Source organism: Salvia hispanica, chromosome 4 (assembly GCF_023119035.1).
Source record: "Salvia hispanica cultivar TCC Black 2014 chromosome 4, UniMelb_Shisp_WGS_1.0, whole genome shotgun sequence".
In the NCBI taxonomy this organism is placed as follows: domain Eukaryota; kingdom Viridiplantae; phylum Streptophyta; class Magnoliopsida; order Lamiales; family Lamiaceae; genus Salvia; species Salvia hispanica.
This window is the reverse complement of record NC_062968.1, coordinates 55,495,260-55,511,058: the sequence shown is the minus strand read 5'-3', so window position 1 is coordinate 55,511,058 and position 15,799 is coordinate 55,495,260. Positions and strand designations below refer to the sequence as shown.

Sequence of the window (15,799 nt, the reverse complement as noted above, 5' to 3'; positions counted from 1 at the left end):
TTTTAAAGATCAATATCTCATCTGTAATTAACGTGTATCAAGGCCACTACTCCAATAAGGATAACAAACCGTAATTATCGGATATAAATACGAAGACTTGTCCATTCCGGCCATCTCCAACCATTTACGTCAAACTCAAACTCATTTTTGATAACATGTCACACCAAAAAGTAGTTTTACTCCAACCATTTATACCATCTTTAAGTTTGCATGCGTGAACCTATTTAATAGTAATAGAAATTCACTCAAATTCAATAATTAGACAGAAATCAAAACTAAAAAGCATATTCAAACAAAGGTAAATAATCTATTTTAGAATGACCATTTTCAAATCATTCCTTCACTACATTATTGTAATTTCATATGCTAGTATATATCTTAAATCTATACTGAAATAGAATACAATGAACATAACAATCAACCCTTTAGCACTTCAAATTACAAAGTCTTGCCTAGACTTTTGAGCATCTCCCCTGTTCCAACAAATTTTCAAACAACCTGTAATATGGTAAAAACTGTTTGTACGAATGTAAGAATAAGCACTGCACCAACAAGAACAGAAATGACGGCCCAAGGGCTGCTAAAATATCTACGCTTCATACTAGCTCTCCACTTATTCATAGGTCTTGCGCAGTGCTTTTGCACATCCTCAAACATCTCCCCATAGAAGAAGCTATTCCCGGGTCCTGCCACCGAGTCGCCCAGTTTGTTCACCATCTCCGCCACAGTATGTGCATCCCCTAACCAGTTGTTGATGATCCCTTTTTGAGATAGTTTTTCCACATCCATGGAGGAATCAATGATGCAGTTTAGGAAGTGGACATAATCTATCACGACAGTCTGTTGAAAGTACTGCTCGTACGTGATGAGGTTCCGGAGGAACGACTCCGTCCTGTCCTCAATGGTCAATGGCGGTATGGTCATCACCCCTTCTTTGAACCCCACGTCGAACAGCGTCTTTCCTTCTGATCTGATCCTAAACTTGACATTAGCCTCTTCAAGCCTCGTCACGCTATCGATGATGAACCTCACCCTTCCTTTGCCCGGGCGTTGGAGAGGAGGAAACCAACTGCTATGGATGAAGTCGAGCAGATGTTTTACCTGAAAAATGTACTATGAACTAGATTAGGATATTGGGCTTAAATTAATTAATTGAGGTTAAAGGTTGGACTCTGGTTATATTGTTGAAAAATTAGAACTTCAGATAAACTCCCTCCGTTTTACAAGAACATGCACTCTTTCCTTTTTAGCCCGTCCCACAAGAATATGCACTTTCTAATTTGGGAAAGTCTCATCTCTCTAATAAGGTGAGACCCAATCTCCACTAACAATACTTTAATTACTTTTCCTCTCTATCTCTCTCTTACTTTACCAATTTTACATTAAAACTCGTGGCGGCCCCAAAGTGCATATTCTTTGGGGACGGAGGGAGTAAAATCAACTTCAGATATTTTCTAGCTTTCTACATTGAGTCGAAAGTAAGGATTCACTTGCATGATTCGAGCACATTGTGTTCATATGCTCAACTCGCAATATCTTTCATGTATGTTATTTATGCGAAATATCACATTAAATGATGATATAAATTTCTAACGTCACCTTGTCAAGATCTGCAGGCATAACGGGCGACTTTGGGTTGCAACCTTTTCCAGGGCACAGAGTGGAGAAGAATTGGCGGAGAAGGAACAAGAACCTAGAATGCTGGTTAGGTGCCTCGATGAGGTCGTAGAGCTTGCACAAGACGAAGAAGGGCAGCTGGTTCTCGAAGAGCATGAGATCACGCTGCAGGCTGTTGATCATCCACTCCATTTGGAAGATAGGATCATTCATCTCCCACGAATTCACTCTATTTAAATTGCTCTTCACTCTATCGAACTTGCGAACTAGCTGGACAATGAAGCAGCCATCTAGAACAAGCATTTGTATGAACTGGGCTGTGCTTAGGGTTTTAGGTTGATCTGCATAGCATCTTCTTGCTTTTTCTTCCTCCCTGTCTAGAGCAGCTACATACCTTCCGACATCATCGGGTGGATTCTTTTCGGCAAGCAGTTGTTTCAGGTAATGGAGCTTGTAATCTTCCATCATCTTTAGATGCTCATTATCGTGGTGATATGGGCCGATGGCGATTATCTCGGGCTCATAGGCTTTCGGGTTCACGTTGCGTAAGTGTCTATGGACTCGGTAGATTGTTCTATCCGATTGTGCACCGGATCTTTGACGTAGTTTTGAATTCAAGAGAGTTGAGGCTTGCATTGTGTTGTTAGACTCCATGTATATTTATCGATCTACTTGCTGAAAATGATAAATTTCTTTTACTCTCTCCGTCCATCGTTAATGAGCACACTTTGACCTGACACAAGTTTTCAGAAATGCAATGGAAAGTAGATTGGAAAGTTAGTGTAACGTAGTCCTACTTTTATCTATTAGATTTTGTACGAGTTCAGAATGAGAATTTGAAGTCCATTACCAAAAGTAGTAAAACAGTAAGTATGACAAGTATTGACAAACGCACCAAAAATAGAACCAATGACAAATAATGGCGGGATTGGGGTATTACTTAATACTCCCTCCGTCCCATTCAAAGACCATATATCATTTTGTACATCCCATAGATATAGTCCATATCCAGTTATGACAACATTTTCTCCTTTTCTTTTACTTTATCATTTATAAGCTCCACCATCCGCTATAAAATTTTAAATTTTTTCCTCTTTCTCTCTTATTTTACCAATTATGCATTAAAACATGTGTCAACTGTAAATGGCCTATTTGGGACGGAGAGAGTAAAATATATGCAAAACGTTATTATCTGTTCAACTATACATAAGGGGACGTTTGTGAGGAAAATCAAATAAACAAAACATGATAGATTATTTTATATTAATGAGTTATCTACCCTACCTTTCCAGTCAATGTTCCGACCTAGGATAATAAGCTCATGAGCTTGGTCTTACTTCACCACCGAGAAACAAAACAAGACTTCCATCTCCAAGTTTAACTCAGATGTCGTTTCCTTCTTTTTGTTTTGGGTGTGAAGCAGTGGCAAACCAAAAAAACCAACAAGCATTAGCTCTCCCTTAAAAGGAGGTGATCCAGCCGCACCTTCCAGCATGGCTACCTTGTTACGACTTCACTCCAGTCACTAGCCCTGCCTTCGGCATCCCCCTCCTTGTGGTTAAGGTACTATAACTATAGGATACTCCCTTTTCTCAAATTACTGTGTTTATTCGAGTGATCCACAAACAGCGAAAATTTCTCTTCTGCTTATCCCTATCCCGATGAGCTAAAACCAAAGCTCTTATATTCTGTTGAGTAATAATTCGAATAAGTCTTGAATGAGACCCTTGAAAACTTGATGCAAATAAACAAATTTTTGTTCTATGTTTTCGGGCAATATATCCGCGTTTAACTCTAGTCATTGAATAAATAAAATTTTGACAAATAACTAATTGATTTTTCTTTCAGTTATTGATGCTAGTGACGGTATTGATGATAGTGAACTCTAAAAAGCAAACAATGTCCAAGAATAAAATTAAGAACATACTGATTTCCATGGAGATAAAGAAACAACCCAAAGGGACTATAGCAAGACGCACAAAAGATAGATATTCAGACAGCACTAACCTCAGGTCTCCAATCGACTTTCTTGTTTACGAGCTGCCAATATTGATAATAACGAAATGAATGGTAGAAACACCTCTTATCATTTCTTCGGTCTAATGAGGGGACCATTGTTCTTTCACAATAGTCGTCGTTGTAGTATTTTTTTCTTAATAGTTCTCCTTATTTCTCTTCAAGTATTTAATACTCCATCCATTTAATAAAAATAGACACTGTAATTATTTGGTACATAAGTAAAAATAGTCGTACTTTTACTTTTGATAATCCTCCATCCATTTAATAAAAATAGACACTGTAATTATTTGGTACATAAGTAAAAATAGTCGTACTTTTACTTTTGATAATCTTTTCTCTTTTAAAGAGGGAAGGCTCGATGCTCAAAGCAAGTTGAAAATTTGTATTGCTATCTTTGTATTTGAAGCTATCAATGAAATGGATTCTTATCCAAAAAAAAAAATCTTTTCTCTATCATGATGCGAGTCTAATACCCACTCATTTTTTCTGTTGGTAAAATTCTTAAATCTTGTGTCAGATCGACTTGGTGATGATCTTAATTCCTAACTCAACTATATAAATATAGATAACTCTCCCTCTTGTAAGCCGTGGGTGTTCGCTCCATATCTAATATGGTATCAAAGCAGGCCCAAGTCAATGATGGATTTTGTCTCTTTATCTTTTGAGTGGCTCATTTTCAATACTCCCTTTCTATTCCGCTACAAGTGAGGCATGGAGGTATTGGGTGGATTGTTGTTGTTGTGGTTGTGATAAGTTTTGGCGGATTTTCTCGACAAATGTGTTCGCAGATGAAGTTAAATTTGGTCAAACCTTCTCCAAAGACTTTGTTCAATCTGCAATTTTTTAAAGTTTTTTGACAATTTAAATTTTAAACGGTGCCAGATGATGTTGTTTGAAATTAACATTATGATTTAGAAAACTTCTCTCTGCAAAGAAAAAGATGAAGCGGAGTATGCTTTTATACAAAAGAAAAAAAAACACTTTCACCATTGTGTTCCACTTTGACTTAGACATATACTTTAGAGAAATATAAAAAAAGGAGTTTAATTAGTCAGTAGAATATAAATCTTATTTTCGTATATTAAGTAGTATAATATTATACTAATAAAAGTTGTAAAAATGAAATAATACAATTAAAAAGGGATTGACTAAAATTAAAATTTCGCAACACAAAATATTTTTTATACCTAGACGACCAGGTTTAAATCCTCTCTCCACCATATCTTCTTTTCCTTTAAGTTCTTCCAAGACTTTATATGTATTCAAAGCAATGTTTTTTAACACAATTTGTTTAATTCCTATTTAGTTTTCGTTTATTATTTCATTTTAATAGAATTTGTATGTATTCAAAGGAATATTTTCATCTCAATTTGTTTAGTTCTTATTTAGTTTTCGTTTATTATTTTATTGTTAATAGATATTCTCTACATTCATCGCTAACTACTTCTACTAAAATTTTGTATTAATTCAATAAACTTTGGCATACTCTCGTCAAATTTAATTTTATTCATTTATATTTAATATTTGATACTTAAGTTGTTAATAATTTATACAATTAACTATTATATAATACTATACTCTTAACTAGCAAAGTATCTATGTCCATAATTCTTTTTTTAAAGAGTGTTTTTTATGAAAAAAATAAAGAGAATATTAAAAAAAAACAGAAAAATAGTGAAAACTAGAACTAAAAGGATTAGCTAAAATTTGAAACTTTAAATCGTTATAACTATTTTTCGCACCCCCGTATCAAAAATCCTGGATGCGCCACTGCTTTTTGGCATTCCACTTAAGATCCGTTTGTGTCGGAAAAATTGTAGTTAGAGTCTGGTCGGGAAAAATTGCACAATTTTTAAAGTTCTGTGATTTTTTAGATCAATTTTAAACTCGAATCTGTCCAGATTTTATGATTTTTAAAGATCAAATATCTCATCTGTAATTAACTTGTATCAAGGCCAGTCTCATCTCTAAACCATTTGCAGCTAAGACTAGCATCTACAGTCCACAAACATAATTATCACGTACACTGGATAACACATGTAGCTGTGACTATTCAAACCACACATTGGACCATATATAATATACATACACAGACCATGTAGTATCTGTGTTTCATTATCTATTCTACCTATAGGAGACAATATATGCCGTATCATGCTCAAGTAAGTTCTCTACCTAATTTCAATAAACACAGCTCTTTTTTGCAATGGTTATCGTGTAAGAACATTTATATTCTTATGTGACCTATGTGTTTATCGGTTTAAGGATAAATATTAAGTTCATATCAAAATTCAAGAATTCTAGTTCGTATCAAAACTCAAAAATTCTAGTAATATAAAGGATAGTACCATGATGGATCGGTTTCAATTAAAGAATTAGAATTCGGGTGTATTGATAACCTTCTTCTCTTACCTCCAATTAATTATGACTGTATAAATATATAAATATGTATACGAATGACGGGCGCATGAATTCTATGCTGGGGGAGGGGGGTGTAGTGGCGCCGTATTACCATTGTGAAATCGGGGACCAGAGTCGAATTCTATAGTTTTTAATGTTATTGTCATTGTTTGCCCATTTCTACTATTTTTTTTTTGTTTTAACTTTTCCTTTTTTTCTCATTTCTACTATTCCTCTAGTTGTAATTAATACTCCACATAACAAAGTTTTTAAAATTAAACTAAACTTTTAACAAATAAATTTTGTAAGATAAGAGTATTATATGTCTATATATAACGTACCCTCGAATCGAAATTTCTGAATCTGACACTGGGTCCAAATTACTAATTCCTCCGTTCACGAAAAAATAATCTTATCTTTTCATTTTCATCCATCCACCAAAATTAGTTCCATATGGGAAGTCACTTTAAATTTATTCTTAACCTTTTTATCTTCTACTGTATCAACATTTTATCTTTCTTTCTCATATTTTACACACTTATATTTCTCTTTCATACTTTATTAATTTTAAATTAAAACTCGTGTCGTCCATCAGTAAAACTATTTTTGATTGATAGAGAAGGTATTGACATTTGTGGTATATTTTTAATGTCAACAATGTTAAAAACATCCCGACATGAAATATAGAGTGCAAGAGAGAGATGGGTTGCAAGAAATAATTTTAGAATGAATTGTAGAGATGGGTTACAACAATGTTAAAATTGTAGTACGAAATTACTAGTGTGAGAAAATAAATAAATAAATATATATATATATATATATATATATATATATATAGGATTGTGATCAACACAGAACCAATCTTAAATGCAGAACACAGAACTATATGAAAATAGTTCATTGTAGGAGACCATTAAGGTCATTGTTCTTACATTATTAGTTCAATATAGTAATCTGTTTCTTATAATAACTTTATGATCTTTTATAATGATCTTAAAATGCAATTTTTCTAAGTGTATATTTAGTGTATTTTAGTGTATATAATAACCTTATGATCTTTTATAATGATTTTTGGATTTGTTTTTTAGTGTATTTTAAAATGCAAATTTCCTATAATGAATTAGAAATGATCTTATAATAACCTTATGATGTTTTATAATGATCTATTTTATTTTGTTCAGTGTTCTACATTTAAAAGGGGTTCTGCTTTTAACGCTACCCTATATATATATATATATATATATATATATATATATATATATAAATTAATTACTACTAATAGACAAATGAATTAATATGAGAAAATTTAAAAAAGGACATCAAATCTAATTTGAAAATGTACAATATAAATAAAAAAAAATACACTAATAACATATGAATTAGTAGGATGAAATAAAAATTTAATAAAAGATACCGAATCTACAACATATACAAGCGAAAGATAAAATAATTAGATTGACAAAATTGAGACAAAATCTACATAAAACTCCCCTGCGATTCGATCCCTTGCCATAGTGGTACCCCTGCAACTTCCGTAACCAACTGGGCTAGCTGATAAATATGAGTACTTTTTATTCATATATAAAATAACTTAAATGGCTGGATGGGACCTCCATGCAGTGTAAATATATATATGTGTGTGACCGTGCATATGGAACGCATTAGATTTAATGTACATATATATGTGAGTTTTGGAATTGATTTACACATGTTAATGTCATAATGTGCATGTAATTTTGGAATGAAAAATGCATTCTCATATGTTACGGAAAAACTATCCCAAATAATATGCATTCTCATTTATTAGGTAAACTATCTCAAATAATATGCATTTTCATTTTACGTTTATACTAAAATGAATGGTATTATCATATTGCACCACCAATTTATTAGTATAAAATTCAATATGAATTTCAAGAAATTAAAATACTACTATATTGCTGTATTCAATTAAGTATTATAATCTTACTTTTTCCAATTAAAATGAGATTATATTGTTTAACATCAACTATAAAATTTAAAATATAAAACTTTAATAGACATAATTATGTAGTCTATTATAACTACTCAACTATAAAAAATAATTATAAAATAGTGAATATAAAACTTGAACAATGATATAATCTAATAACTATAGAATAGTAAAAAACATACGTATTTACGTGACTAAAAGTAAAAAAGATGGAGTTTGCGTATATACATCGTGTGTGTGTGTGTATGGTTGTATATAATGCATACATGGGAATTGTAAAAATTACCTTAAAACATTATATTATGCCATTATTATCATTTAGCCATGTATGCCATATATTTCCATTTGGCAAAATAATATTGATGCGGGGTATACCACGTCACATTGCCATATGGTATGCCTAGTTTAGGAAATTTTTTCCCATGTGTGTTGGTGGTTATTTATGGATAATGTAAAATGATTATTTATTAAGCTAAGCTATATATCATTTATAAATACCAATCGACATATTAGAAACGGTTGTGGCATGGCACATTGTATGCGAAGCGACACAATCTTTCATAAAGGGACGTTCAACACCTATATATATGTGTTCTCTAATTATGAAAATACACCAACAATAATAGCTACATGCACAAATAAGAGTCTCGGTGTATATACTATACACTTATATAGCATACTAAAGTATTTGATTCTTCATTCATCAAAAGAATCACTAAAGGCTTGAGGTTAAAGGAGGGATAACATCAATTATGGAGGATCCAGTCAACGAGAGGACTAACATCAATTGGTGAATTTCAACCTCTACATCAAATGAAGAAAACATGGATGGAGGTTGGTGATTTTATCTCCACTTTATGTATAAATGTTATGATTGAATAAATTCAAATCCAGAATAAGATTTCATTATCAAAATCATTAAGCATTGAGATATGGCTTACAAATTGTCTCTATATATCCACATGTGAACATAGTCTGTTTGATAACATATCTTGTATTCCTAACATATCTCCAACATTTTTCATGAAATATTAGAATTGAAAACACGGCTTTTTTGCAATGGTTATGGTCTCTAAATATTCACTTGTGAACATAGTAAATCTAATATGCGAAATATGTTGGACATATGTTAGCATACAAATTGAGACTGGATATATATACAAATCTAGACTACCTCCGTCCATGACAAATATGAAATTTTAATGGTAGCATTAAATGGATACAATAAACCATATTTATAATTATTACTACTTAGTTTTGTATCCTGGTAAAGAACCGATAAAACCAAAGCTTATAATTCTCGACTCAGTTACATGTGAATCAAGAGATGATGTTGTGGGTTAGCATGAAGTCATCAGTCATGCCGAACAACACCGAAACCTACATTAAGGATACACACATTTAGGCCTAGTTACGACAACAGAAAGAATATATGAAAAAACGAAACAAATTTCGATTTTCCAAGTCAAGCATAACAATGAATGACTAATCTATTATCAAAATATTTAAAAGATTTATTTTCTGAACAGTGAAAATGGAAATAGCCAAATGTCATATTACCTTTTCCACCATTGAGAACTGTCACCTATAGTTTGAGTAGAGTAGGAAGATATCTTCACTATTTTATACATGATCTGTTCATTGCAAAAAGAACATTTATCTCCGTTGAATCGAGACCATTCATCCTTGCAATCACCATGCACTAGATTAGATGTGCCTGAACAGGTACATTTGATTATGCACACATGATCGGCTTCCGAAACCAACTTGTTGCAACGTATGCAAACTGCTCTCTGTTTGTGAATGGTTGTTGCTGCAAGCCCTACAAATTTTTAAATAGTAGGAATGTAGGATAATTTGCATGTATATTCCTTAGTTTTTTGATAAATTCTGATTGTGCAATAAGTTTATAAAATCATTGAAATTCTTTCCCTACACTTAAAACCATATCTTTTTAAATATTTTCAGACTACACATCAAGATTTCACGCAGCACAAACTCTATAATTGGTGAATAACCCATAAATGAAAATGCATACCATCAATTTCCTTCACAGTATATGTTGATTCCTGCAACAACGTTGGTATGATAATATCAGGCACTGAACTCAAGTAATCAGCTACGAAGTACTATTAAAAAGATTGATCTTATTTTGTGTATTTCATATATTATATAGTATTGATCAAATAAAATCAATTCTTTTATCAAAATTAAGGCCAAACTATAGGTTCATTACATAATCAATCTTTTTCCAGTTATGGATTAAATGACAATGTGATACTTGCGTTTGAATAATACCGTAGAACATGTAAATAATGAACTCAAGTTATGGATTAAATGACAATGTGATACTTGCGTTTGAATAATACCGTAGAACATGTAAATAATGAACTCAATTCGTTGTTATAATAGTATTCTCAATTTTTTAAATCTTTAATGTTATATGTCACTTTGACAGTTGGAAATTCAATTCCAAATCCCTAAGTTCTAAGTTCTTAAGACTAGTAATGTTTTAAATGTGTTTATGAATTTACATAACACTTCAGTTGAATGAAATACAGTATATTGCAATGGTGTAATGATAAAGTGTAGTGTATATAGCTAGTGCTGAAAAATGTGTGTATTTATCATCTAATATATCTCATTCAACCTTAATTTTGGTATAGATCTGTATTCCTGTAACCCTAACCTATATAGGCTACATATGTATGCGTTGTGCACTCACCGGCGTATGGGAAACCTGATTTCCATCCTCTGGACACTTCATAAAGCAATATCAGAAAAAATCATTATCATCATTTATATAAGAACAATATGATATGATCAATTCAAGTGAGAGTTTAAAATGATGACTTACAAGCAGTGAACGTCCATCGATCATATTTACTGCGAGATATAAAAAATTCCCTACATGAACACTTAAATTCATAAGGAATATGAAATAATTAGAGCACTAACTCCTAATTAATGTATTAATCGTTCATATAAAGCCCTAGCTAGAATTCATATGCAAGGCCACCTTTTCTAACCTGTTGTGTGCAAAGAAAATACTCCACAATAAGCTTGAAGATGGAGAGGTGTAAATCGATTTGATATGGAGAGATGGAGAGGGAGAACATACATACCTTACTCCTTTCGGCCTAAGCAATCCTGTGGAGTAGTGCCTTGTGATGTGAAGAGATTTATCCAATTAAATAAGAATCGAACAACGATGAGAGGAGCACTCCGAAAGCGCAGTTTCCTAACTTCCGTGGCATGTGGAAATGGAGTAATAAATACATGAGTCTTAGTGATGAAGTGCCCACAGAATCAGAACCTAAGACACGTAATATTTTGACTAGTCTAAAAGCCCTCGTAGTGTCATAATCCGTCGAGAGATTATGTCACTAGTAAAAGACAAATGTAGAAAGTGATATACAGATATGAGACAAAAAAAAAGATAGAGTTGACCTCAGTTCTGGTTTAAATACCACCATTTTGGTGGGTATTTCGGTTACTAATGAATATACTGAGCATTATTTAATGCTGGAATAAAACGCAAGTCTTCGTTGGCAGGTGTAGTTGTGTAATTCGAAAGCCGTAAACGACTATTCCTCAGTTGTACATACGTTATTTATTTACGAAAATGATTTTTTCATATTAAAAATAGTATAATAGTTTAAATAGTACTCCCTCCGTCCCCCATAATTTTACCCAATATTCTATTTTGGGTCATCCCACATAATTTTACTCATTTCACTTTTACTATTTTTGGTAGTGGGCCCCATATTCCACTAACTCATTCATATTCATATTTTATTATAAAACTAATACTTTTGAAGTAGGACTCACATCCCACCAACTTTTTCAACTCACTTTCCATTAAATTTCTTAAAACCCGTGCCGGGTCAAAGTGGATAAAATTATAAGGGACGGAGGGAGCATAGATCATTTCCAGAAATGTCACTTTTCATGGAGATGTATTTCCCCTCTCATATCTTCCCCCATCAAATTTTCCTCTTCCACCAGAAAATTTTTCACCTCCATTCCCTCTCAAATTTTGGATTTTAGGGAACAGTATTTATAAATTCTTAATTTTTTGAAATATTTATCACTTCAAACCACTAAACTTAATCACATTATTTAGTTTGGCGGTTTGAAGAGTGAGAGTTCTTGATTGGTTGGCGGTTATTTTTACTCTGAAAGAGAAGAGCTGCGTGTATTGGTACCTTTATGGCGAAAATTGGGGCTCTGTTTCTCAACCTCTAATTTCTTCTCAACTGATTTGGTTTTTCTTGTTATTTTTTGCTTTCAATTTCGAAATTTTGTTGTTTTTGTAAATTTTTAGGGGTTTCACTATGGAGAGATGGTGCAGGTTATTAATAATTTTGTAATTGACTCTGATTCTTCTTCAATGTTGAGTGGATTATGGCTAGAAATTGAATAATTATTGAATTTGCCGAGTTTTCAACATTCATCTACTGGTAATTGCCTCTCTGTAGCTTGTTTCTTTCGACATAGGTCCATTGCTTAGTGTGTGAGTGTGTTTATTATGCATAAGCGATAACATTAGCATGGCTTCCAACTAGTATTAATTTAGTACCAATATATCTGAATCAGCTACTAAAGAACCTGCAGTTTTTAATTCAATTATTGGGTGGTGGCTGAACTGAAAAAGATACTGGTGAAGTTTATGCACAAATTAGCCAGAATCAGATGTAAGGACTGATTTTATCTTGCTCCTTTATTTTGTGAAAATCACCCTCCTGTTTATTCTTTCGTCGTGCCCAGCTCAAAAATCTAGCAGGTATCCTTTTGGTTTGCAACTTAAACCTTAAACATGTAACTGGGTAAAACTATTTGTACCAACGCGAGCCAAGAAGTCCGGATGTCCTATTGATGAGCCTCCTAGACCTGCAGTCCACCATGTGTGCTGCGTTTCTGTTCCTCTGCTTTATACGTTTGTATTCAGTGCATATTTTCTGTATTCAGGATATGAGCCAGCAGACTCCGACATTGGAATTGATTGCCAAGGATCGACATGGAAATGAATGGTAATTCTACCATATATTAGAGGTGAGTTACTGTGTTTGCTTTTTAGTTGCTGTTTAATCTATTGTTCTTGCAGCAGCATATCATGCTGTCATGACTCAGACTATCTTTGTTGTTTATTCCAAGCCAAGGTCTAAAACAATTGGAACCTTACATTTTATAATCTGTACTTCTCTCAACTGTTGCGTCAATTGGTTATCTCTTAGCAGACCATAGACTTGAATGCAGTGAAGAAGAGTACACTTAACTGCTATAAGCCAATTTGCAATTTCCTGTATAAATTCCAATTCTCTGATTAATGATGGAACAGAAGGAAGGGATAAAACTGCAAGTGACGGTGAAGTTGGACGCCTCAATATTGGAGGCGATTAAGTCAAGATATAGGTTTCTAACAGATGCTTTGATTCTCTAGATTGGTCTGTTAAGATGTTAGCCCGCTGTCTTGGGTCTTTCATCTCTTGAATAAGAGAATAAGAATTTCTTATTCATTAATGATTCTAGATGGTACTGTTGTAGTTTTGGTTGGGCTATCAATGTGCTTGGATCTCTATATTCTGAATCAAAATGCAGAGCATCTTTAAAGACTTGACTTGTTTTTGAAGTTCATCTTCATAAAGAGGAAGGAGCAAATGTTTTAATCTGGACATCTTGCTCAACACATTAGGAATTTGAACATTCCTAGAATGATAAATCAAGGGCATCTAAGTAGGCCAATTGCTTATAGAAGAGGGCAGGCTATCAAGTTCACATTCTCGCAGATGCAAATATCTAAGGTGAACAAGTAACAGTAAGCTCATCACCCTCTACCTGAACCTCTGCTTTGAAATGGATAGTCAAATGTCATGTCTCAGCACGAGATAGAGCTTCCTTGATAATTCAAGACTTGCACGCCAAAATCCTCAACAATACACCTCAAAGCTAACTCACTTAAAGAGCTCTGCAGTGTCGGTTTAAGTTACATCATTTTGTTTAACATTCTCATCAGAAATCAAGCCTTATGCTATCCACATCCTATATAGACCAGGAGCTAGCATATATGGTTTAAGTCTACCCAAATGAAGAACATATATGGTTTAAGTCTACCCAAATGAAGAAAACACGGCTTCAAACAATAAGGTAGATCTTCATAACTCAGATTCAGCACTCCATCAATCTGATTTTCCTCTCCACCATGTCCCACGCCTCTATATATAGATGCATTGATATTTTCATTCACCAACTCCCACTCTCCCACGCAAGTTTTCTTACTCAAGACCCCTCCGAGTAACGAAATTGCTACGGCAAAAAACCACATTTTCAAACCATTTCCTTCCCAATTGTTATGAGATTGTCTTGCAATGCAAATTCTGTATTGAAATCATGAATCCAAATCAACTAAAAGCATATAATGAGAATGATGAAGTGAAGATACACGTTGAATCAGTGATGTACCTGGACTTTTCTCGTGTGGAAATGTTTTCTTTTTCTGTAATCCCCATGAATCCTCCAATTTAAGCAGGCCTAGCTCCACAGAGACTGCTTCACTCTGTTTGCGTAGGGTCACCAAAATCTTGCTCTTCAAATTCCGCACGGTTTCGCATTTGTGATCTCTTTGAGCTGCGTTTGTAGCGTCTTCACCTTCCCGCCAACGCCGACTAACAACCTGTCTTCTTCTACCACCAGATCTCGTAGAGCTACGGCCACGATTGCTTCCGCCATTGATTCATTCAGTTTAAGAATTTGGAACGGAATAGTAGAAATTATTGAGTCTATCCTATAGAATAAAAAAGTTACTATTATTCCATTCTTCCTAAAAAAAAATAGTCTTACTATTAGATTATTTTCATAAAAATAGTCATAGTACATTAGATTGAATCCGTAATTAGTAAAAAAAAAAGATAAAATATTACTAGCAATATATAGATTACTGAATTAATGTTCTACTTAATAAAATATTTCGTTTCAGGCAATTAAACAGTGCCGACGAGTTAAAGCAGTTTTTGATCGATCCACAACTACGCGACAGCGGCCCAGTATAACTACCCGCGTGAAAATGCGAGAAGGATCTACCGAGCCATCGACGGCGCTCCCACCGGAATCGATGTAATTTGCCGAATTTTCGCCAGCATCGTTGCATACTTGGGAGAAATTTTGTGCTACCGATTGAGGACACAAACGTCTTTAAAAACTATTATTATAATTATTAATTGTTCAATATCAAATGAACCGATTTTTGTATTTGAGGTCTATATATATATATATCCAGTTTTAATTATGTAGGCCCAATTATTAATTACACTGAGTTATCTTTTAGTCCAATTTTGTAAACTTTACATGCCCAATATCATATTTTCACTCTTCCAATGTTAATTATACTTAGGATTCGTTACTAATAAATATTAACACATTATCAAATGAAGAGAATGATAATGCTGGCCCTTTAGAATTAAAGTAGGCCCAAAAAGAATATAGGTCTGCCGTCTCCGGGAGCTCGCCGCTAGCATGGTGGTCGTCTTGAGGATTCAGGCCTCAACTCTTTATGTTTCCTAATTTTTTTTCCCTTTTAGTTTCTAAATAAAAGGGGTTTTATAAATATAGTACTCCTTCTATCCACGAAAAATAGTCTTATTTTGTCATTTTAGGATGTCCACAAAATATAGTCTTATTTTTAAAAATAGAAAGTCTCTCTCACACTTCACCTTGTTCTCCGCTCTCTCGTAATTTACTCACTTTTTTTCTTCCCATCTCTTAATTTACCAATATCTCGTTTCGTCCACAAAT

The 15,799-nt window shown here is 33.5% G+C and overlaps 1 protein-coding gene and 1 long non-coding RNA gene across 6 annotated transcripts; one reads left to right on the top strand and one right to left on the bottom strand.

Moving 5' to 3' along the window:
- Nucleotides 1-285: 285 nt before the first annotated feature.
- On the bottom strand, nt 286-3,734 carry LOC125218360 (UPF0481 protein At3g47200-like). Of its 4 annotated transcripts, none has more exons than XM_048120016.1 (3): nt 3,625-3,734; nt 1,600-2,350; nt 286-1,101 (listed from the first exon to the last, which is right to left on the bottom strand). In XM_048120016.1, the coding sequence occupies exons 2-3, from the start codon at nt 2,269-2,271 to the stop codon at nt 490-492; spliced, it is 1,284 nt and encodes a 427-aa protein (XP_047975973.1). In that variant the 5' UTR covers nt 2,272-2,350; nt 3,625-3,734; the 3' UTR covers nt 286-489. The 4 variants fall into 4 exon arrangements, with proteins under 4 accessions (XP_047975973.1, XP_047975972.1, XP_047975974.1 ...); XM_048120015.1 differs by having other exon boundaries at nt 1,600-3,305; nt 3,625-3,667; XM_048120017.1 differs by lacking the exon at nt 3,625-3,734 and adding an exon at nt 2,902-3,557.
- Nucleotides 3,735-5,708: 1,974 nt separating this feature from the next.
- LOC125219831 lies at nt 5,709-13,634 on the top strand. 2 transcript variants are annotated; one of them, XR_007176215.1, is made up of 4 exons: nt 5,709-5,798; nt 8,719-8,842; nt 12,980-13,063; nt 13,350-13,634. It is a non-coding gene; the product is annotated as an uncharacterized LOC125219831 (long non-coding RNA). The 2 variants fall into 2 exon arrangements; XR_007176216.1 differs by having other exon boundaries at nt 13,249-13,634.
- The last annotated feature ends 2,165 nt before the right edge of the window (nt 13,635-15,799 follow it).

Bases quoted from the DNA above. Each gene is read 5' to 3' on its own strand.
- LOC125218360 (XM_048120016.1), bottom strand. From the start codon at position 2,271: ATGGAGTCTAACAACACAATGCAAGCCTCAACTCTCTTGAATTCAAAA. The intron at 1,102-1,599 runs GTGACGTTAGAA...TACATTTTTCAG, and splicing joins TGCCTGCAGATCTTGACAAG to GTAAAACATCTGCTCGACTT.